General features: G+C 36.3%; 1 protein-coding gene across 3 annotated transcripts in view; it reads right to left on the reverse strand.

Moving 5' to 3' along the window:
• The window catches only part of RTTN (rotatin), a 136,128-nt gene that overhangs the window by 28,330 nt on the left and 82,790 nt on the right, over positions 1-25,008 (reverse strand). For all 3 annotated transcript variants that reach the window (XM_036823798.1, XM_036823799.1, XM_036823797.1), the window contains exons 33-40: positions 22,586-22,775; positions 21,004-21,095; positions 15,395-15,488; positions 11,277-11,469; positions 9,594-9,684; positions 5,920-6,073; positions 2,804-2,941; positions 73-290 (exon numbers count right to left, since the gene is read on the reverse strand). In XM_036823798.1, coding sequence (XP_036679693.1) covers positions 73-290; positions 2,804-2,941; positions 5,920-6,073; positions 9,594-9,684; positions 11,277-11,469; positions 15,395-15,488; positions 21,004-21,095; positions 22,586-22,775 — 1,170 coding nt within the window. The remainder of the gene's footprint in view (positions 1-72; positions 291-2,803; positions 2,942-5,919; positions 6,074-9,593; positions 9,685-11,276; positions 11,470-15,394; positions 15,489-21,003; positions 21,096-22,585; positions 22,776-25,008) is intronic.

The following is a 25,008-nucleotide window of genomic DNA, read 5'->3' on the forward strand; positions in this document are numbered from 1 at the left end:
TACAAGACCAAGACTGAAAGTCAATTCATTTAAAAACTAAACCAAATCTTGAAAAATTAAGAAATCACATACCTGAAGAATTACTTCATTAAGTTGTTCTAGAGATTTCTGACTTTCCTGGGTTTTATCAAGAAGTGAAGCCATCGTTGGACTGTGGCATAAACTTGTTTTGTCCTTATCCTGGAGATGCGTCTTTGCTTCTTCAGTCAGGAGAAGAGAAAGGAATTGCAGGCTGGCAGTACACAGAGTGGGGCAGGTGCTAGACAAACCCACACATCTGCAGAACATATCTGAAAGAGAGAATAACTCCATATGTAAATGACTGAAAACTTCTTCCAAATTAAAGAAGTTAATCAGATTTATTTGAGTAATGAAGTTTATAGCTTTTTTATTTCTAACGAAGTAAAGCTTATTAGCACACGAATAACCGTAGTGTTTAAAGGTAAGTTAAACAGTACTAAGACAACCTACTGATGAAGGAATCTAATTTTCATTTTGTTCTTTTTATATAGGTTCTTTTTTATATGAGTGTGACTGTGTGTGTGTACAAGTGTACACATACACAATATCTGCTAAGATCTAAAATAAGAGGATTATATATAAATGAGTACTGATCCCTCTGGGGTCTACTGGGGGACCCAAAAACACTCTAGAGTTTTTGAGTTTTTATTTCAGTGCTAACCTTAAAAAATAGCTAATGTAACTCTACTCTGGATTATCTAGGTTACTATTTTACAAATAAGTGTGATTGTTTTTCTGTTTTCAAACAAGTTGATGCTAAACAGTACTTAAAACAAGACCCAGCTTGCAGTGTTGGCATAATGTAGGAACAAAGGTTTCAAAGTAGTTCAGAGAGAGAACAAGAGTGATTATGAAGTGATCTGCAAGTATAACAGAGAGGAAAGAATAGGCAAACAAACTCAAAAGAATCTAGACTGAAGCAGTCATTATTAATTTCCTGTTGTGAGCACTGATTTAAATTTAGTCAAAAGAATGTTTGCTATATTACATTAATTTTATTAATTTGACTGCACTGGTTTATAATTTTGTGTTTTATTTTTATATTATTTTGGATTTATACTTGTCTAAGAGTTATAACCATAAGAATTTCTACCTAGATTCAGGCTTATAGAAATTCTTATGTTCTTAAGTGACATAAGAAAAGAAATTTCGTCAGCAGGTTTCATGGGACTCATTTAAATGATGTCTAAATATTAGTCAGATTTGAGAAAAAACTGTTATAGATAACTTAAGTTACAAAGTGACTTAATATGTTTTAAATGCGTATGGGCACATGGGATGGAAAATGATAAGAGAAACAGAAAACAAACAAAAACAACCCCTCAGTAAGGAATATCAATGATCATTCTTATTAGTTATATTTTCATTAACATTGCTATTATCAAAGCTAACAGTATATGTAGTAGGTTGTTTTTTATTAGCACCATTATTATATAAAACCGTGTGTATATTTTGTAGAAAGATTGTGAATTTAATATGTCTTTATTTTATCACTAGGGAAACAGTGTCAGGTAAACAGTCTTAAATCATAGGTCAGCAAACTTTTTCTGCAAAGGGTCAAAGGGTAACTAGGTAGTTCATGCTTTGCAGGTCATGGGCCTTTGTCACGAATATTCACCTCTCTACCGCTGTAGCAGGAAAGCAGCCACAGGCAGTAAGGAAATGAATAAGCGTGGCTGTGTTCCAGCAGGAGTTTATTTACCAGACCAGGCAGTAGCCAGATTGGAGCAGCCGGCCTAGGGGCCCCATATGAGGGCCGTAAAGCATGCTGCTCCGTACTACTGGTGGTTCAGGTGATAAAGTAGTTTCCCCCTGCCCCACACCATGGATGCAAGAGGAAAATATTAATCACTCACTTGGTCAATCTCTGTCAATTTTTATCTCTTTTAACAAAATAATAATCCCTAAATGGTCACTATTCCCCTTAGGGTAAACTCAGAACTCCTATATCCAGATAACTAACAATTCTGTTTCTTGCTGAACATGTACTTCCCCATAACCTTTACTACTCTGGTGACAAAATGTACCATACATGTAAGTTTACAGAATGACCAAATGATAAAATGAAATGTGAAAAAATAAGTCAATTGAATTAGTGGAAACTTAAAAGAACTCAATTTTGAATACATTTTAACTGGCTATTTTTAAAAGGTAACATGTTATTTATATACATTTACGTAAAAAAAGGCTCTTGCTATGCTAAAATTTAGAAGAGACTTTATGAAAAATTAAAGACAGCAGTAATATAAAAAACAATCATTTGTTTATTGTAGTAGGCAACTACTATATGGAAAACATCTTACAAAAATAATTAACTACACTATACCCTTGGCTATCAGAAAATCCTCACGTCTCAAGACAAGACACTATTTTTATTATAACTTTCCAAGTTATCATGTAAGCAGGATATTATATAGGCAGCTTTACCCACTCACAATGCGTATGTGTGAGAAAAGAGGTGGGTTTCTACATCAACAGAAGAAAACCTATCTCATTGTTTTATAATCACATCATACGTGTCTTCATAATGCCATAGGCTTTTCTTACTTTTTTTTACAGTATCTTGACATATGTTTCATTTTTTTTTTTAAATGCATTTTTTGGGCTCCTCAAGAGCATTGCAAATTTCTCGAAGCAAGTACCTGGTTCCTCTTTCATATACCATGCCATAATTACTTAATTTTAGAGAATACATATAAATTATATATAAAATCAGACATAAGGGATTATCTTAATTTTTATTAGCAGAACAACCCCAAACCCAGAGAGACTATCTTCTTACCGACCACCGTCGCCCAGTACCTGGCCAGACCCATCGTAATAGATGGGAAAGAGGCAGGGCCAGCTTTCCTCAGGAGTGCGGCCAGAAGGTTAAATAAATGTGTCCATGTCTGATAAAAAGCCGATATTAACTCTATATCTATAAAATTAATCAAAACATTTCAAGTTATTAACACAAAGAAGAAAAAACTCACCAAGACACTTCATTACACATAAAATAAGAGGTATGTATTTCATCAAATGAAGACAAATGTAATTCAACATGATCCAAAATTTATTTCAATTAATTTCTCCTTTTCATTGCTTCTTAAAGATCTCTCTTCCACCCACCCTCCTATAGACAAATGTATACACACTCACACATCCTCCTCTTATTAAAGCATATTCAACAATAAGCAGAAACTGGCAACTTGAATATTAAGCCATAGCCTCAGAACTACATATTGGGCACATCATAAAAACATGTCATTGCTTGTGCTACTTCTGTAAAAGTGAAGTTTCTCCTGTTTTCTTTATCCCCTCTAGCAGCTTTGTGTAGGGGTGAAAGGGGAAAACATAATGGCCAAGGTCACAGCAGTAAAGAAAGGAAACTTCTTTGAAGAACAGAAAAGAGTATTTCCCCAAAAGGAAAACTATGATACAAAAGAGGATTCTGCAGCTTTGCCTATGTACGGCTAAGGGTGCAGCAATTAACCTTCTAGAGGAAAAACGGCTTTTCCCTTCTCTCTACTAGGCAAATGGGAGCTGGCGGGCAATAGCTACCTTAGGACAGTCATCTGTGGCCACAGCGCCAGCAGTTATCTGCCAACTGTGTCAAACTCATTACAAGGAACTAAAGGCTCCCCCCTCAGTGTTCTTCAGCACCCATGAGGCACTGGGAAAGAACATCTTCCAGGGAGTCTGGATTGTAGCAACCTTTGGTGTTTCTCAACCTTTTTGTCATTATCAGCTCTATAAATAGGAGTCTTTTTAATCATATGTCACCTTATCACAATCCCCATGAAATATTAATTTCACAGATACCATATATCTGTTTATGTAATATCTATATATTTATACTTTACACATAAAAAGAATAAATATAAAGCTTACTAGCTTTATTTAGTATAGGCTTAAGATGGTCAAATAAAATATTTAAGTTTAAAGTTAAATTAAAAACTAAAAAGCTATTCACATTTAACTTTATAACTGTGCTTGCTGAATAATTTTAATGTAATTTATTTACACATATAAATTAAAATATATAAAATTATATATGAAAATCATCAAATCATATAAATATATACCAGAAGTATAATCAATGTTTTATAAAATCATTCAAAACTGTTATTTTTCCAGAAAAAAATTTTAATTTCTTAAAAATTATTTTAGTGAATGTTTAATGTTTGAAAGATATGAGAAAATGACTATTAACTTAACCACCTGCTAAATATACATTCAGATATTACTGACATTTCTTCTTTTCAGCACTTGGCATAATTAATTATGGGTTAAATAACTTCCATATACTTAAATATTAAAATATATACCATTTTAATTTAATTTTCAAAGCCCCAAATCAAAGCAAGGAAATCAATAGAACATCCACAAGGCAGCCAGTGGCAGCCAAAACACGCAGGCCACCTCTTGTCATGTGACTTTGGGATCAAGCGTTAGATCAAAAGCACTCCAGTCACAGCCATGTTCGCACCAGCTTTTTAGCACTGATCTTGCATATTTCTCATGCGTGTTCCATGAGCTCAACGTCAAAGCTTCTCAAGTGATACCCAACAAGAGAAACTAAATACTAAGGAATAAGATTTTATTGAGTAGAGTTGAGCTTTTGAGGGCCACAAACCACTCCAGCAGCTAAGACTTTTCTCCCCCATCCCTTTCCCTCAAGAATCACTTTTTGTTCCGTGTAGGGAGACATCACTCTTGTAGAGAACGCATGGTGTAACCTAATTAGCTTAGTCAGGACATCACTGCCACTTGTAAAATTTCCATGTAAGTAATTACTGCTGCTCTAGCACTGGGATAACTTAGTACTGATGAGACACTGAGTACCGGCTTTGCTGGGCATCATAAACCACTTCACTTACCAGACTTAAACCCTGCAAATCCATAAATTCAAAGGACTAAATAAGAATGAATTGATGGGCAAAGAGAATTATCAAATGATCAATTACTTCATTATAAACTATTTTAGACAATTATCATATCTTAATTTTGACAACGAACCTTGTTGTTTTAATTTTCTCGCCTACTAAGCTCTATGTTCAACATTTCATCAAAGTATATTTTTTAAGAATTCCAGGACTTCCCTGGTGGTGCAGTGGTTAAGAATCCGCCTGCTAATGCAGGGGACACGGGTTTGAGCCCTGATCCGGGAAGATCCCACATGCCGTGGAGCAACTAAGCCTGTGTGCCACAACTACTAAGCCTGTGCTCTAGAGCCCACGAGCCACAACTACCGAGCCCGTGTGCCACAACTACTGAAGCCCGTGAGCCCTAGAGCGAGCACGCCGCAACTACTGAGCCCATGCACCACAACTACTGAAGCTTGCACGTTCTAGGGCCCGCGCACCACAACTACTGAGCCCGCGTGCTGCAACTACTGAAGCCCGCAGGCCTAGAGCCCATGCTCTGCAACAAGAGAAGCCACCGCGATGCAAAGCCCGCACACTGCAACAAAGAGTAGCTCCCGCTCGCTGCAACTAGAGAAAGCCCACGCACAGCAACAAAGGCCCAACGCAGCCAAAAAAAAAAAAAATTCCAGACCTTAGGAAATTTCTGATACTGCATTCTAGACTTGCTTAAACTTGTTATTTAGCCATAGACTATAAGAATAATTTACTCTCTAATACTTAGTGCACTTTCTAACATTTCATAAAGAACTTTACCCTCATTTAAAATGACAGCACAGGGAATGGTCTTTTATTATACTACATAACTGCCTCAAATGGTCTCCTGGAACCACTTAAAATATCCAAACTATAAAACTCATTATAAAAGGCTTCCAAAATACTGGCAAAGAACAACCCAAAATGTGACCTTGATCTGAATACCTGGTGCAAGGTAAGATATTCTTCCTCAGTGTTATTTACTTTCATCCTAAACTAAAAAAATAAAGCTTACCTGATATATCTTTGGTGCATATGGTGAGAACTCTGATGACGTTTGTGATAAGAGGCTTCAGAAGCTCATCCTGAACCACAAGGTCGGGATCCACCACTAAACATGACTGCAGAAGCCTGGACAAAGAGGACAGGTATTCTAGGAGAAAGGATACCTATTCGAAAAGGGACATAAAGTAAAACAAAGCACGTCATATGAAAAGCCCATCGCAGTGATAAAGTATTTTAGTTCTCTATGCATTATAAGAAGTCACTTCTTTGTAACATAAGTTAATAAAAAGTAATAAAATATTCATCATAATTTTTAAAGACCTAAAATGAATACACAGCAGACAAAGCATTATTTTTCTCATAAGCATGTCATTAATGGCCACATTAACACTGTCAACTATAATAATACCAAACAAAGCAATATTTCCAAAACCAAATTCTGAATTCTATTTAGAGAAAGAAAGTCTTTGTATTTTTCAAGTAGCTAAGCTGTAGAATCAATACTCTGGAAGAAGCAAAAAAGGCAGTCCAAAACCATGAAATCTACAATATTGTAAAGAAAGATTATAAAATACTCTTTAAAGTGTACAACTGAGGGGTGGGAAAAGCCAGCTTAATAGCCTAGTTATTGCTACAAATAAAATGCAAACATGTCCAATGTTTGGCCTCAACTATCCTTCAGCATAAAAATACTGTTCTTAGTTACAAAAGAAAAATTAAATCTTCCCCAAAATTACCAATAAAAACATCTCTGGAATGTTGCTTGATACATACTAATACCATAAAAAGTATTAACTGGCAAAAGTACTTTAAAAAAAAAATTCTCTGGATATGTAATAATTTAAGAATAAACTGCGAGGACTCATTTGCCCACTATCCCCAGGCAATGAGACAGCCCATATAAATGAACTTTACAGAGATATTCTGAAGCCTCTGTCTCGTTCTGTACACACGTGTGCACACAAACACACACACTCACAGTTTTTCCTCCCACCTTATTCGGCTGCTGTTGTGAGAGCAGGGACCATTGGGCATTTGTGGAGGCATAGTGCCTCTATGGTAAATGGCCTCAGACTATTTCCAAATAGTTCTTCTGTCCTCCTTCTCTTGATGAAAGGTACTCCCTTTATCTAATCTGCAGATATATTTTACATAAAAGTATAGGTGGCGCTACACTTTTCCTACTGGGTAGAATGCAAGCAGTTTGTGAAATTTAATTTCCTTATTGCTGTGAAGTATTTTTTGATCCCTTCATACACTACACTACTGAAGTTACAGCGAGTCTGCCCTCTCCAGGTATGGTGTAACCATTAATAGATAAACCATGGGAGGTGAGAGCCAGCAGGAGGCATTAGAGAGAGAGAACAACTGAGCTGTCAAAGATTCTTTTGTAAATTACCATACTGAAGATGTAATCAGCTATTGATATGGTAGTTCATAAAGTACCTCTTTTTTTATGTTTGAAAGTCCTTCTTCAAATAAATAGACCAGGGGCTTCCCTGGTGGCGCAGTGGTTGAGAATCTGCCTGCCAGTGCAGGGGACACGGGTTCGAGCCCTGGTCTGGGAAGATCCCACATGCCACGGAGCAACTGGGCCCGTGTGCTACAATTACTGAGCCTGCGCGTCTGGAGCCTGTGCTCCGTAACAAGAGAGGCTGCGATAGTGAGAGGCCCGCGCACGGCGATGAGGAGTGGTCCCCACTTGCCGCAACTAGAGAAAGCCCTCGCACAGAAACGCAGACTCAACACAGCCAAAAATAAATAAATAAATAAATAAAAGAACGTGAATTTCTTAAAAAAAAAAAAAAAAAAAAGATTTGTCAAATAAATAGACCAACCAACCGACCCCATGCTTCAGAACCCTCGTACCTTGGCTGCCTGCAAGCTCGCCGTGCAGAGTCCTGCCCACACGCTCTGCCCACGACCCACGGCCTGTTTCCTCACCTCCGAGGCATCCGCTCACATCTCACCTCCAGGAGGCCTTTTCTGACCACCCGACAAGAAAAACATCAACCTGTCTCCCCTTTCCCCATCCTCATTTATTTTTTCCACACCATTCGTCACCATCCGATAAAACAGTTAAATTTTATTTACTGTTTACTGTCTGTCTCCTGTACCGAGGACACAGACTTCATGTGGGCAGGGGTATGTGTCTGCTTTGTTCACAGATGCATCACTAGCACCTACAACACAATGTGGCAAAGCGTATGCTCCAAAATTTTTCTGGAATGAATGATCTTATATAAGGACAAAAAGGCAAGCACATTTAGTCTACATAAGGCCAGGTAGTGCAACAGTAAGAGCGTGGCTTCTAGAACCAGCTTGCGTGGGCTGGAATCTTGGCTCTGCCCCTTACTGTGTGAGTGACCCTGGGCAAGTTACTCATCTCTGGGCTCCAGTCATTTCCTTTATAAAACAGGGCCGCTAATGGTACTTCATGTGATTGATGTGAGGATTACATAAATTCACAGAAACAAACACCCATGAAGGTTTGTTACTGTTATTATTCATCCATTCCACAGGGACTGAATGAGCACCTGCCATGGGAAGGGCACTGTGCCCGACACTCAGGACACAATGGCATGAAACAGGAAGGCCCTGCCTTCATGGAGCCCTGAACCCTCTAGCCCCATCTCTGCCTCGCAGATTCTGCTCTGGCCACTCCTTTCTGCTTCTTGAATAGGCCAGCTCTCAGGGGCCCTGCTATGCCCCATAGGACCAGCTTCCTCACTAACGTCAGGCCACACGTCACTGTCTGAAAGCCCCTCCCTGACCACCCCATGCGGAAAAGCCCTGCCCCCCCAACTCTGACCTCACTTCCTGTCCCTGCTTTTAGTTATTCTTCTTCGATGTCTAAGACATCATCAGGCATATATGTAGCTGCTCACTATCTACTCTCCCAACTTGAGGGAAAGGGTCTTTGCTTTATTCATTTAGGGAAGATCCTGGTACACAGTAGGCCCTTAATAAAGATTTGCTGGATGGACAGACAGAAAAATGGAGGCGATGACCATTACGCAAATAAGCACACCCACAAATGAAAACGCTGCACTGGGACAGGGCTTGGAAGATGATGCACAGTGTTACCCAGCCTTGTCCCGGGGGGTCTGCCTTATTCAGAAAGCTCAAAGAAGACAGCGCAAGGCAAAAGACACCGCTAGCCCACCTGTGATTACCTCTCACCCCAAATCAATCGTGCAGCCCTTCTTACAAAATCTGATGTTAAGATAACACTTCTATTAGCAGCAACTATACTAAATTATCTGTGAAGGAACAAACATAAATTTATTCTTATTAGACTGAGTTTTGAATATACACAGAATTTAGTCACTAAGTATTTCACAACTTCAATTTATGTGGAAATGACAGAGACAGCCTAAAATCACAGAAGGGGAAGGTGGGCTATACAACAACCCCTTTTTTTAATACGGCGCTCAAAGATACCCAGATCCTTGATTAAACATTTCTAGCTGGTTAATGATGGAACCAGGAATACAATCTAGGTCTTCAAACCCCACTGCTCTTTTCTACCATCTATTAAGTAACCTATTTCAAATAACCTCGTCATACCACGTGTATCCTGAGAGATTTTCAACCTTCTCCTGTGGTTAGTATATCCTCAGCAGAGTTTACGTTTCTGGCATTTAAGGGTAAACGAACGCACGTGCAGACGCAGGCGCTTACCTGAGCCTGAGTGTGTTCAACACGAGGTGACGCAGGCAGCAGGGCCCGGAGCTCCTGGACGCTTGTCTCTATGAGGGTGGCATCTGCGACGCTGTGAAGGACAGAGAAGGAGCACCCTTCACATGATCGGTATGCTTATTGCTGAAGACTAATTCAGTAATCAGAATTTAAGAAATTCGGATATAACCATGAACAGAATTCAAGAAAAAGGATTTTTACAAAATAAAGGAAATAAACGTTTATAAAAAGTTACCCTACAATATTTCAGAACACAGGAAAAGATCTCATCAGATAAATGTGGGAAACAAAGAATTCTAAGAAAAATATCTAATGAAACCTATTAAAAGCAGAATAAAATATAATAAAGCCCTTTCAGAAGGAAAAGAAACAAGAGAAAGACCTTGGTGGTTACGTCCCTATTTAAAACAGGAAAAACATTTGCCAGGAAATAAGTTCTGATTTAGAAAGTAAAAAACAAAATAATGAAAAACAAACAGGAAAAAAAATTTTTAATCAGAAATAAAGAACAGGGATGGAAATATAAGCCTTTGCCATAAAAGAGCCTTTAATACCTCTGTGCCCTCAATGTCACAACAGACTCATAACTGACTCTGGAGAAGCAAGACTATTCCTAAAGCCCCATTCTGACCCTTTTTGAGGCAGGAAACATTCAAGAAGGAAAGACAATCAACTAGCAGTTTCCTTTTTTCAACTCTAGTAGGCATCAAAGTAGAAAAGATGACAAATGAATGTAAACAGAACAAACTCACACCTTGCTGCTTATTATAAAGGGCAGAGTAAAGGAGTAATCACAACTGAGTGAAGGGAAGCAAGGCAGACTTCTTTCTTTTTAGACTGTTCTTATCCCAGAAAGAAAGAGAAAGCATTGTGATTGGGCAAAGAGGAGGAAGACATTTCAGACAGTGAATGTTCAAAGGGCAGAGACAGAGAAATGCAAACGAATGTGTGGTGAACAGGAGGTAGGTACACTTGGCTAGAATAAACACATGTCAGGAGAAAAGGAACACTTAAGATAAGAGAGTACCCTAGACAACAACACTTTTAATCCTAACAGTAACCCCATTAACTAGGTGTTATTAATGACACTTCAGAGATTAAAGTTACTTTCCCAAGGCTGCAACACTAGTGAGAGAATGAACTCTAATTAGGACTTAAGTCAGACGGAATTCAATATCCTTGGCCTTTTTAACTATACCATATAGCCAATCAGAAAATCAGAAAAAGTTATGTCAGACACTGATTAATATTAGATAAATGAAAGAACCAAATCATGATTTCCCTAAATTTTATCAGACTACTTTCTAATAAAACTCTCAGGCTCCCATAACTAAATAACTCCAAATGAACTTTAAAAATGACTTTTCAAACCAAGGATGTTATTCTGATATGACTGCTAGGGAGATGAACCCCAAAACTCCTTCTTCCATTCTGAATGACCAAGGAGACTTGCATCATATTCCTTGAATGTGGCAGAGGACAAATAAGGTTTCAGAACTTCGGAGTTTAAAAAACATCAGGACGGGGAGCTGGGGAAGCTTAACAGTCAACATAACAAACCCATCCAAGTGCTTTAACAGATCTAAAATAAAAACTGTCGAGACAATTCTGGCAAAAGCAAAAGCCTGCAGTCTACACGCCTCTCTGGGAGTATTTATCTCTTACCTACAAAGAAGCTCTATGAGACGAGCTTGTCGAAAAGCATTTGCAGTGTCGCCTGGAGTCGTTGCCAAGAGGCTGTCTAGGAGGCTGCACATCGCGGAAAGAAGAGGCGGAGTGACAAAAACACACTGTCTGGGCAGAGGAGCAGAAAGGGATGAATCATGAGGAAGCCGTGGAGATGCAGTTTCATGCTGACCTATTATTGAAATAAGTGTGAAAATTATCACCATTTTGTTTACCTTGTGGTTATGTACAATATTCACAAGTTTTGATAATCAGAGGAAAGTTCCTAAAATTGCCAAAGAAGAGATGGCTGGGAAATTCCCTTAACTGCTCAACACACCTCAACCCCGAGGCCAGGGAGTCAGACGTCCAGCTCCTCCAGAGTGTGTGTGTGTGTGTGTGTGTACATGCATGTACACAAGGGTGTGTGTGACTACCTTGGGTGACAGTGTACTAGCCAAGACAAGAAGGGCAGGGCATGGTTTTGTGTCCCAAGCACTCAGACATTGAGGCACAAACCACTGCTCCACAATCCTTTTTTTGAAACTCTAGGGGTCAGAAGTGTTTCAGAATTCAAAATATTTTTAGATTTTAGAAAAGTAATAAGGTACGTGTACCATATATTAATTAACACTTCCAATGGAATCTTGGGCATCACCCCATAAGGAAATAAATATTTCTGCAATGTAGCAGACACATAATCACAGCAAGCAGGATGAATACATAAGCAAATACAACCTCAAACTAGAATTGGTCAGATTTTGCAGCCAACTGTACGCAGGTACGGGCAAGTTTTACTGCCACCTGTGTTCTGAGAAAACTTTCCGTTTTCAGAGGTTCTGGATTTTAGAATTGAAGATATGAGGGAACTTTCCTAGAAGACTCAGCAGGGTACTGCTAACAAGAAAGCTTAATCTGCCTCAAGATTCCCTCATGACCTTCGTTTCTTATTTCTTTTTTAAAGAAACATTATATTTTGAATAAATCAAACTTACGGAAAAGTACAAGAGTACAAAAATTCCCAGTATACCTTCACCCAGATCCCTAAATATTAGTATTTTACCACATTTTATCTACCTACCTACCTACCTTCTTATGAACTGTTCGTGAGCTGCACACAAATGCCCCTTTAGTCCTAAGTTAACTTCCTAAAAACAGGACTTTGTCTTTTATAACCACAGTACAATGATTAAAACCAGGAAATTAACATTGATGCAGTGGTACTATCTAATCCATAGACCTTTTCCAAATTTTGCATACTGTCCCACCAACATCTTTTACAGCAAAAGGAAAAAGTTCTTTTTCTTGTTTTGATACAATTCGAGATCTGTTTTGCATTCAGTTCTCATGTCTCTGGGTTTTGAACTGGAAGGGTTCCTCAGTCTTGCTTTGTTTTTCAGGACCCGGACATTTTGTGAGGAACACAAGCTAGTTCCCTTGTACAGTGTCTGATGTTTGATGTTCCCTCGTCATTAGATCTTCAGGACATTATATCAGGAGAAACATGATTCCTATTTGTCCCATTATGGGTGGTGTTAACTTTGGCCATTTGATGGATTAAGGTGGTGTCTACTAGGTTTCTCCATTACAAAGTTATAATATTTCCCTTTGTAATTAACTAATTCCTTGGAGGAGGCACTTTGGGACTATATACTGTCAAGACAGATTTGATATTTTAAACTAAATTGGGAAAATTAAATTTAGGGAATTCCACAGAAATAGTGCAAATGCTTTTAAGGGAAAATTTTATATATTCACAAAAGATGTATTACATGTCTTCAGCACTTCTAGGGCAGCATACAGAAGAAAAGAATACCAATAAAATAGGAGGGGCTTAACATCTAAGAAATTCAAACTCATTCAATATATTAAAAAAAAATTAATATTTTATCTGGAGAGAACTATCTCAGTTATTTATATTTGTAATACTCAAATATACTAACATTTTTATTTTGTAATGATTCTTTTCAACTTTGTAGATCAAATGTACGCTTATAGATCATGAGACTCTGTTAAAGGCTTTCTTAAAACATAAAAGGATTTTTCTTTTACAAAAGTTAGAAACTAAACTTGAAAATGAGAAGTTGGACATCTAAAGTGGCCCTAATGTACATGATAGGGAAAATTCTCGTCATCCTGCTCTAAATTGCTTTGGGGCATAGTAATTCCCTGGTTAATCAAGAATTAACAGAACAAGAAATAAAAGGACAGACCAGCTTCATGGAGAAATCCTTCACTGAGAATTCCAGCTGAGGGAACTATAATCTCATTATCACTAAAAAAATTTTATCTTAACACTAACTATTTTAAAGAGACAGAATTTAGAAAGATATGTAACAACAAAATTGCTTTAGTCTTAAGGCTCACTGACAAGATATATTTAATGCTTTCCAGTACTGTTCAAAGGTTCGTTGGCAGATTCAACAAAAAGGAGTAAAATACTTTTTTGTCAAATACATACATTGAAGTAATTGGCAACCAGTAAAACTGTGCATGAATATATATTCTAAGCACAATCCTTGAAAATAAATCCAAGCCAAGAATAAAGAAACCAAAAAACAAACAAAAACCACACAACTGTGTGTTCACATAAACACCTGTATGACTGTTTGTAGCATTATTATTCATAAAAGCCAAAAAGTGGAAAAAATCCAAATGTCCATCAACTGATGAATGGGTAAATGAAATGCAGTATATCCATATATCCATATATATCCATACAGTATATCCATATGTTGGAATATCACTCAGTAATAAAAAATGAATCACTGATACAGACTATGACACAGATGAATCTTAAAAATATTATGCTGAGTGAAAGAAGCCAGACACAAAAGAACACATATTGTATGATTCCATTTTTATGAAATGTCCAAAACAGGCAAATCAATAAAGAGGGAAAGTAGATTAGTGATTGCCTCGGGCTGGGGAGAATGGGGGAGATCAGGAGTGATTGCTCATGGGAACAAGGGTTCTTTTTGGGGTGATGAAAATGTTCTAAAACTCACTGTGGTAATGATTGCACAACTCTGTGAATATATTAAAAAGCAATGAACTGTACACTTAAAATGGGTGAACTGTATGAATGTGAATTATATCTCAATAAAGCTGTTTAAAAAATAGTAACGTAACACACTCTTAGAAATAAATATTCATGAAATTCATTATCAAATTTCATTTCATGCTCTGTGTCCTTAGCCACTTAAAACAAACTGAGTTTGCTCCTTTTGTTCTTACGAGGATCAAATGAGTACTTTCTATAATTAAACTCTTTTGTATATTGTTAACATAAATTACTAAAAACCGAAACGAGACATTGTTTAGGAAGTTATGGAACAAACACTGTAATGAAAATTCAGAGTAAAATCTTACTTAAGCAAGTATCTCTAAAGTTTTAGAAAGCATTTTCTCTGCACATGCTTATATTTCAGTGCTTAAAATTACCTTTTTTTTAGGTAGTATATTCCATATAGGTTAGGAATTTAATGCTACTGAATAAAGGTCTATCTACTGTCTTAGAAGAAACAAAAGTTACGTTGTAATCTATATGAATATATAAAGCGTAAAGCATAATAGAGTTGGAGGCAGCGCCTAACACAAAGACTAAAATCGACATATTGTCATTAATAAAAATAAATCCTAGGCTACTCATCACTCATTTCTAACAAAATAAAGACTCAAAACACTTTGTGTGCTTTAAAATGAAAGCATAGGCTCTGCAAAATACTTATGACCCCATTCTCATCACTTTCAAGTGGATTACTGTGGTAAATTGAGGTGTTTTCACAAAAGGGAAAAAAAATGAAGCTAATTAATATTCACTAGTTCCTCGATTCAAACACCAAATATCTATTCTTATCTAATAGGAAACCATATGGCAATCAGACCATTTATTTGATGGCCAAATTCCCATTTATTAGTTAAGATTATTTGTTTTGTTAATTTCTGATATATTTATTCTATCATGTTCTGTGATATTTCATTTTGTTCTTATCTAGACAGTTTGTTCTGTGACTTATTTAATTTGGTTCTTATCCAAACATTTACTTTCAACATATCTGCCTGGACCAACTTATCATTTTTATTTTTGAAAGTAGAATGTCTTCCTAAAAGGATACCTTGAGCCACAAACTGGTCATGTGAGGCTTCAGGGAGAGGCGCCGTGCAGAGCACTAGCGGCTGAAATTCAGCACTTGCCGACGAAGCTGCCACCTAGGGATCAGTAAAGAAAATCATTCTATACTCGGAACAGTCACTCATTAACATTACTAATTGGAAAATGAAACACGAGCAATATATATACAAGATATCCTCGAACAAAAAGGTTTATTACAAAAGTACACTAGTTCGTATAACTGGAAAACACTCCGTATCTTGAAAGTTAAAACAGTTTTTTGAATGGCATTTTCTACTTCTTCTTATAGGACCTGTTACAGTTTATATAAATCAGTAACTCAAAGGAGCAAAGTTTTGATTTGAAGCCCATCTAGATTTTAAGGTCCTGATAAAAGCCTATTCTCACTTACGCTCAAATGTTGAAAGGCTAAAAAAAAATCCTACTTTATAATTCGTTGTGTCCTTCGAGATATTTTGCACTTCTTAATTCATAATAAATGAGTTTTTTACAGTTTCAAATGGCACACACAAATTGTAATAGTGCCTCTAAAAGAATCCGGAGAAGTATTAAAAGATTGTTCTCTACCTCTCCCCATGTCACAAATGAACTGTTTTTAAAAATCAGGCAATATCTGACATTGTTCTTCAGAATACATTTTTTGGAAACATTAAACGTAACGGAAATTCTGTAGAAAACAAACACAATTTCACGCACAGGTTTACCAACGAGCTGGCTGTAAAAGCCTTAAAACTGAAAAAGCCCAAACTGATGTCAAGTACCTCATATGTGGAAAATACTGTATCTTCCCATCAATTTTCTTTTCTCTGAGACAGCACGAACTTTCCATACTTGGATAAGCTCCAGGTCCGTGCATGCATACAAGTAAGCTGTCAACAGAACTTATGAATCAACCCTACCGCAAACCCAGATACTGTACAGCTCACGATATTTGCATATTGATTACATATCTATTCTAACGCTTAAAGTAGGTACCTTAGACTTGATATAACAGGATGAAAACAAAACCCAAGGTTATTTTCATTTGCAGTTTCTGATAGTAAAGAGGATATAAATTTGAAGAAAAATGGCACACGAAATTAATACACAGTTTTTTAAATTCCCTCTTTCAACTTAAGACCTCAATCGCCTCTCACCACTTCAAGTATGACATTACAGTAATAAGAAATAAGTGACAGAAGCTGTAGCCAAAAAAGTAAGCTAAGCACATAAAGTCATCTAAAAATGAAGCCTGGATAAATCTCAGTCTAAATAAATCACTCATAAATAAGCATGTATAAAATGCCTTATTTGATATAACATTAGATCTACATAACAGGGAAAAAAACCTAAAGACATTTTAAAAATTACATTTACCTACAATTGGTTATAAGAGATGTGTTTTAAAAAAAAACCAGTTCCTGTCAATAGACATGCAGATAACTTTTAGCGTGTGAAGCAACAAGCACACACGGAGACTGGCACCACGACCGTGCAGGAGCTGATGAACGAGCCTGGCCCCTGCCACAGGCTCCCTTGGTTACACAAGAAAATTTAAGAGGACAAGGATGCCGGAATCCTTTATCTCTTCACTGAACATCCTTTCAGCTGGCAAACACTCAAGCAGTCCTCACTACTGATGAAAACAGAGATAGCATTCACTGCAGGAAAAGAGAGCTTCTGAGGGCCACTAAATACCTGGCTCATTAGAACGCTAAATTGCCATTCGTGACCAAGGTCAGGCATTAATAAACGCCATGATTTTCCTCCGTATAGTCCAAGGAAGGGATACACAAATTTTGAAAATATGATTTTAGGAAGCATCTAATAGTTGCATTATAACTTACCCCATATGGCTGAGAAAACACAAGAACTTCTTTCTATAGCAATATACTGTGTTTTAAAAATTGATTAGGGGTGATTTATATTTCTACTAGCCTATCTATATTTTTAAAATTTGCTATGTCAACATATTACTATTTTAATAAATAAAGGTAAAAAAGTATTAAGCTGACTTGCTCTAGTACTATGCTCAAATCCTGCTTGCTTGAAAATAATCTTCAACGGACGCTCATTTGATTATATTTAATAATACACATCAATACATAAACGTGTTGTCATCCTGTTCTATAAAATAACTTTTAACCACCATCAAACAAATGTCAATTCATCTTTCTCTAATGTCCTTTGTAATGCTTCACGACATTTTACTTTGCTGAAATGTCTTTATATCTTTACAGCTGTTATCTCTTATCTCTTCAAATCCAAAACCAGACTCAGCTCTCCTGGCTAACCCCACCTGGTTACACCAGGAATCAAACTTCAGCCTTCTTCCCACCCTCAAAACAACCCCATCTTGCATCTTCTGAATATCTAAGGCATTCAGTACTACACAGCTTGGCATTCAGCTATTTTCTAATTACGCTTTATGTTCTCAAGTAGACTTTCAAACCTCATAAGTGGGTACTGAATTCTAAGACATATTTGAGTATCTTTTTAGTTCCTTGAAAATGTGTACATAATATAAAAAAGGGATTGATCCTTTCAAGCCCATTTCAATTGCCACTTCTTACACAAAATCACTCCCTATTTCAACATTCCTTCTAATCTAAGCTCACTGCACCCTGACTGTAACATCTATTTCGGCACTGATCATATCTTGCTTTGTAGTGAAGGAGCAAAACATCATGGCCAACGACCTGGGCTCTAGAGCCAAACACACTTCTGGATTCAAATAACGCTCCACCAGTTAGCAGTGCTGGAACCTTACACAAGACGCTTATTCATTCCATGCCTTAATCTCTTCTTCTGTAAAATAGTAAAATGATTTTCAGTTTTTTAAAGACTAAGAGGACCCATGAGTAAAATTTCTCTATAAATGTTTAAATAAACTTAAAGTAAAATCAGTTTTCCTTAAATTAGTGCTCCAGGAAGTTTGAAAGAATCACATATTTCACAAAGAAAAGCTCAAAAGCAAATGACCCACATTTCCTTTTTTTTGATAATTGATAGAACAGATTTTTAAAAATACAGACATAATTCTGCTCAAGAGCAGCAGAAAAGATCAAATTTTGTTCTTAAAGCTGTTGCTACAAACTGGTTTGTCCTAGGCATAAACACCTATCTAGTTCGGGTATTTCTGAGAAGTAGAAATGTGATTTCAGGAGGAGAAACAACTGATACCTGACCTCTCCTCCCCTGGGGAAGGAGACACTGAGTTGAGGGAAGCCATCTCTGAAAAGGCATTTATTTACCAGGGCAACACCCCCAAGGTAACAATGACACTCCTTACTCTACCTATAATTTACAAAACATACAAGTCGTAATCAACTAAACTAATATTCATTAGATAACACCATTTAAGTCCCTAAAGTGGCATTAACAGCACAGAAAGGATAATGACCCAGCAACAGCACACTGGATGATAGGACCCATATCAAAAGGCAGTGCTTTCCTCAGAAAGACAAAGTGGAAAAACAAACCAATCAACAAATTGTATCTTTTCTCAATTCTGGGAGACATACAAATTAATGATAAAAATAACCAGATAAACTCATTAGCAAGATTTACATCCACTCAACTGATACCTCAATTTGTAACTTCAACATTTTCTTATACCTGAGAAAGTATTAGTTGGTCTGGGTACTGACAGTTTAGGTTTAAAATAATACTGGTATAAGGGCTTCCCTGGTGGTGCAGTGGTTAAGAATCCACCTGCCAATGCAGGCGACACAGGTTTGATCCCTGGTCTGGGAAGATCCCACATGCTGCGGAGCAACTATGCCCATGTGCCACAACTACAGAGCCTGCACTCTAGAGCCCGTGAGCCACAACTACTGGGCCTGCCAGCCACAACTACTGAGCCCGAGCGCCACAACTACTGAAGCCTGTGTGCCTAGAGCCCATGCTCCGCAACAAGAAAAGCCACTGCAATGAGAAGCCTGCACACCACGATGAAGAGTAGCCCCCGCTCGCCGCAACCAGAGAAAACCCGCGCACAGCAACAAAGACCCAACGCAGCCAAAAATAAAGAAAGAAAGAAATAAAGTAATGGTATAATGAATAAACTCTCCATATTTGTCTCCTGCTGGAAAAAAGATACACAGTATATATCTCATATGGTAAGGAAAACATGACAATTCGTAGAATTGGGGTAATTAGATTAATTTTTGTGAATAAAAGTCACCAATTCGGTGAGTAATTCACCAATACCAAAACTCTTCTGTCTGGAAACCAAAAAAGAAAGAAAGAAAAAAGTTGACTGTAAAAATTCTAACAGGTAATACTAGTCTTTTGAGAAGCTACAAGAAGGTAAATCTTACATAAGACACTGCAACGAAGGGTAGCCCCCGCTCGCCGCAACTAGAGAAAGCCCGCGCACAGCAACAAAGACCCAACACAGCCAAAAATAAATTAATTAATTAAAAAAAAAATGTAACTTGATATCTACAAAATAGCTAACTCAAAGTTATTTAGAGCAATTACTATTTACTGCATACCTACTATAAGCAAAGAACTGAAGAATGTACAAAGATTTCAAAGTTAGTCTACAGCCCTTTAAACAAACAGGGTAACCTAAAAAGAATTATTTTTAAGCACATATTAACGCTGTACTTCTGTGAACTAAATAACCAATTAATACAATTCCCTTTAGCATTGAATCATGTCATTATTTCTCTTATTGAGACAAAGATACACACTATTTCTAGCTTGCAAAAGAAAGCATGACATCTAGTGGAATTGGAGTAATTATTCTATTTTTCTAAATAAAGGTTCAATTTAGCACTGAACATAAACTCTTCTGAGTCTAGGGGAAAAAAAAAAAAGTCTCTTAAAACTTAGCAAAAGGTACCAGTCTCTTGAGAAACTGTAGGAGGTGAATCTTATTAATGCCTGTATAATTATTTAATTCTCATATTATTTTTGCTCCTGGAAGCAGTGGTCTCAAGGCTTTGCCTTCCTAATAGGTCCTACAACACAGTATATTGTTCCAAAAATACATTGCAATGTTTTCCAGTTGAGAATGATTTTGTATGCTTATAAAACAAATGAAACCTAGCATGTCATTATTTAGAAATACTTAGTGTCTCAAACTTTTTAGAACAAAGCACCTTATAAATAAAAAAAAAAAGGAAGAAAGGCTGGCAGGTGTACATAAATTTCAGGTATTTCAGATAATCAAGACAAGCTTCTATTTGATGAAAGCATTTAGAAATGTGTTTAAAATCATTAGTACCACACTGGAATCATCTGAATGGATCAACATTCTTCAAACTGCCTTGTCCTTAAGCAAAATTTCAGAGTAATCAAGCATTACTAATCATATGGGATCTGTTCTCTTTTTCTACTACTACTGATAAACATTTTAAAACTTTTGAACTTCCGGTTCTATCAAAAAAAGTAGGAAAGAGGTTGAAAATTCATCTAAAAGGATATTCAGTGCACTTATTTGAGCAAGACAGACACTAGTTCTGCAAGAGACGGCACTTCAAATAAATTACAGTTGTTATGGTCATAACCTTATACTTCACATCCATTCTTATCCCTCCACTATGTAAATTCAAATTTTTTCAGAAATTCAAAATGCAGCACTTATGCGTTCTTTGGAAGTACCATTGTTTCCAAAGTGGAGAGAGAACTTGGATCTCGATCTTGACTGGACATCCGAGATGGAGCTCTCCAAAACTTGAATGAGTCATCTAAACCTGTGACAACAAGAAAACTGTCAACGTGAATAGTCTTCTGGGCACTGTAACGATTAACAGAAAGAATACTCCTTACATGAAACCAATCCAGAACTAAAGAAGTGTGAAAGAAGTGTGCCTAATTTTTATTATTCTTAATTAATTTATATATACAGCATGTTTCACAAAAAAATTTAAAACAATTAGTTGACTGTGCTTTAGCTTAATCTAACACAATTTAGCAAGAGCACCAGCTCCCAAACTTCAAAGCGCAGAAGAATCATAAAGGGTTTGTTAAAGTGGTTTCCTGAGTCCTATTCCCAGAGATTCCATTCCCCAAGTCAAGGTCGGGGGGTGGCGTAAATCTGCATTTCTAACAAGCTGGAAGCAGATGTCAGTGCTGCTGGTTCAAGGGCCATGCTTCCGGTAACACAGATACAGAGAAATGCAAACAATTAAAGCGGTCACTTTCCTCACAGGGACATTTGTTTAGAATGTTCAAGAACTTCATCAAATGTCATTCTCCTCTCAATGCCTCCAAGAAGCGAGCAGAAAAGTGAACTAGAAATTTACATTTAAGTATTTCAGGGTAAGGGAACTTCATGTTTGCAGTTTACTCTTAAATGGCTCAGAAACAATATATATATATATGTATATATGCATATAAATAAATATATTTCACTTATACGCACATACATACACATGGTGTAGGAGGGCAAATATAGTAAAATGTTAACATTTGGGAATTCTTTGTTCTATTCTTGTACCTTTTCTGTGGGAAATTATGCCAAGATTTTTTAACATTACTTTAAATTTTTAAAAATTTTTAAATTTTTATTATTTTATATTTATTTTTATCTTAAAATTATTTTTATTCTTACTATTAAATTATCATTTATTATTATGAGACATAATTATCATTTATATGCGCTAAGATCTTATACTTAGGATATCCAAGAGAATCTACAAACAAGTAGAAATTAAAAGATTTCAGCATATATTTTGATAAATGAGTAACATTCCAAAAAACAAATAGCTTTTCAATATATTAGCAAAACAAATTAGAAAATTTAGCAGGAAAGGTCTCATTCTTGATTGTCTGGGAAGAACCTTCCAAAAATTTAAGACATTAATAGAGGAAAAAACTATAAAATTTTACTGAAGGGCATGAAATAACTTATGAAACATTAGTAAGATGTCAAAAACAGTTTCCATGAAAATTTATAACATAGAAAAATGCTTAGGCAATGTTTAGTGAAAGGAGGAAATACAAAAATGTACATAAGATATGAACACAATTACGTAAAATAAACAAAAGCTATACAGAGAAAGAAGACTGGAAGGAAATACACTGTAAGGTAACAAAGGCAACCTCTGGGTAGTGGGACTAGAGATGAATGTTTTCCTGTATACTTTTCATTATTTTTCAAATATTTTGTAACAAACACATAGGTTTTTAACAGTTTAAGAAATGTTACATTTTATTAAAAATATAAATATAATATACTTACCATTTAAATCATTGCCTTCAGAAGTTCCATTAAGAGCAGAACAATTCGGATCAAACATATACCGTCCCAGGTAACAATGTTTTACCATCTGATTCAAATGTTCATAAAAATGGCAGTGGTACAAAAGAGCCTGAAGGGCAGGTTTTCCTATGAGCGACAGGCCAGAGTCCTCATCATGGACACAGGGGCCCTGTAGGAAAAGAGGGAGAGAGAGACAGTGATTTATCACTTAACATCTTCAAAAAGACCCACATCTCCCCACGTTCCCCTCAACGAAACAAATGGGTCCCAGATGCGACCATTCTCCTTTCACCTGCCTCTGTCTTTCCACATGTACACCAGCCTGACCCGGGCAGAGAATTTCACAGGACTCCAGGTCTCTGCTGCCTAAAAATCCACTGAAGGCAGAAGGCTGATCTAGTCTCTCTCTTGAGAGGCCACTTAGCTTAACGTGGTTCTATGAAATGGCACAGCTGTAACCAAGTAATTATATACTTGAGCCACAGATACAGTAAAAGCAGTATTTTGCAACCTACACAGAACAATGAAATGATTTGTACTAAAATATCTGAAATAACATGGTCCAAATAATTATGTTCAAAATTATTTTTTGTACCTATCAATAAACTAGATAGAATGAAAAGGCTCACTGATATCCACAGTAAAATCTGTTTGCCACTTTACTTCTCACTGAATTAACCCTTCTTCCAAGGGAATTTCACATGCATGCATGCATGCAAACACACACACACACACCTTCCAGCAGGAGGCTGAGAAGGATCTGCCATTGCAAAATTTTAATCTCTTTGCACTTTTTTTCAAATAATTTTTTGCACTGCCACTCACTACTTTTCCTGGAATATCCAAATGGCAAAAATCAAGCAATCTGTTAAAAGCATGCAAAGGATCGGTTTAAAGTATGCAAATAATCACATCATTAGTTTATAAATATTTCTATTTTTTGGAAAATGATAATCAATATAGTTAAGACTTTTCAAACAGACCATAATAGAGAGAAAAATAAAAGACAGAAAATCGAAATCTAAGTGCCAACAGGAAAGGTCTGGTCAAAGACTATTCAAAGTTTACTGTTAGCTGAAATTTGCGTACGTGTCCCTTCTCTCATGCCTCCTGATCACCAAGGAAAGATGGATATTAAAACTTACTATCCAGGAAGATAAAGTAATAGTTAAATGTATAATTACAGTTAAAGATATAATTACATTAAGAAGATTATTTCCATTAGCCCTTCTCTTTAAGACTATTATTAAAATTAAATGTCTTACTTCAATATTAAATACTTTTTGTTATGAATTTGTTATTGTTGTATTCTAATAAACCTACCCAACACTGTGAGCTTTACTCTCTACAAATAGAGCGATTTACTTGTCCGAGAAGAAACAAGACTATCTAATGAGCAGTCACAGACGCTGGTCACCGTGTAACTCTAAATCCGGAGCTTGAGAAGCAGCAGGCGAAACAGAGAGGAGTACATGAACAGGGTCACGTGGCTCCCGTTTGTGAACCAGGTACACATTTCAGGCAATGCGGCCCTTTTGTGCATTGCTTTATTTAAATATCTAGGACGAAGTAATTCATCCGAAGCCACAGAGCCAATCCTAACATTCACAGCTTCAAAATGTTCTATCTTTTAAGCAACTTATAGCATTCATAAATGTAAAAAGCACACATGAGATCTGCAATAGTTGCTTAACATCACAAATTAAAGTCCTCATTATATTGATTCCAGGAAGGATCAACAACCAAGATGAGAATTAAAAATAATTCAGCAAAGGTTACTAGCTTAATTGCAGCTGTGTAACAAACCCCAATAAATCAATAAAATAAAATTATTAAAGTACCACAAACACTATTTTTTAATTTATTTCATAATAATACTAAGAATAATTTTCAAATATTTTATTATACATATTATATAAAATTATTCAAAATTTTTTTCTTGTGCAAAATTGTGTCTATATAATTGTTTCCTTGATGAGTTAACAGCCACAGTCCAAATTAACAAAGGTTTAGACAAAAATAGATGAAGGAACATAAACTGTATAAATGCTGAAAACAAGTTCCTCAAGAGTTCTGAAATCTGCTGATTCTTTATTCGGTAAAGGCCCACTGAGGCTGACGGTTTCACCATGTGCTAGAAGGAGAAGTGTTACAAACCCATTGTCTTCTAAAATCCAACTTTTCTTTAGTTATAAATATTTTCAAAGTGAGAAATTATACATGTAAATATGATGTAGAACTATAGTAGTTATTCTATAAATATGTATAATTATCATGGTAATTATCATGGTATATAATTGACATAATATTTACCCTTTAATTAATATATTTTAAAAATTCATTTTTTTCTCTAGTTCTTACTAACATAAAAAGAAAAAAGATTTAGAAAATAAAGATAACAA

This window comes from Balaenoptera musculus, chromosome 14, assembly GCF_009873245.2.
Source record: "Balaenoptera musculus isolate JJ_BM4_2016_0621 chromosome 14, mBalMus1.pri.v3, whole genome shotgun sequence".
NCBI lineage: Eukaryota > Metazoa > Chordata > Mammalia > Artiodactyla > Balaenopteridae > Balaenoptera > Balaenoptera musculus.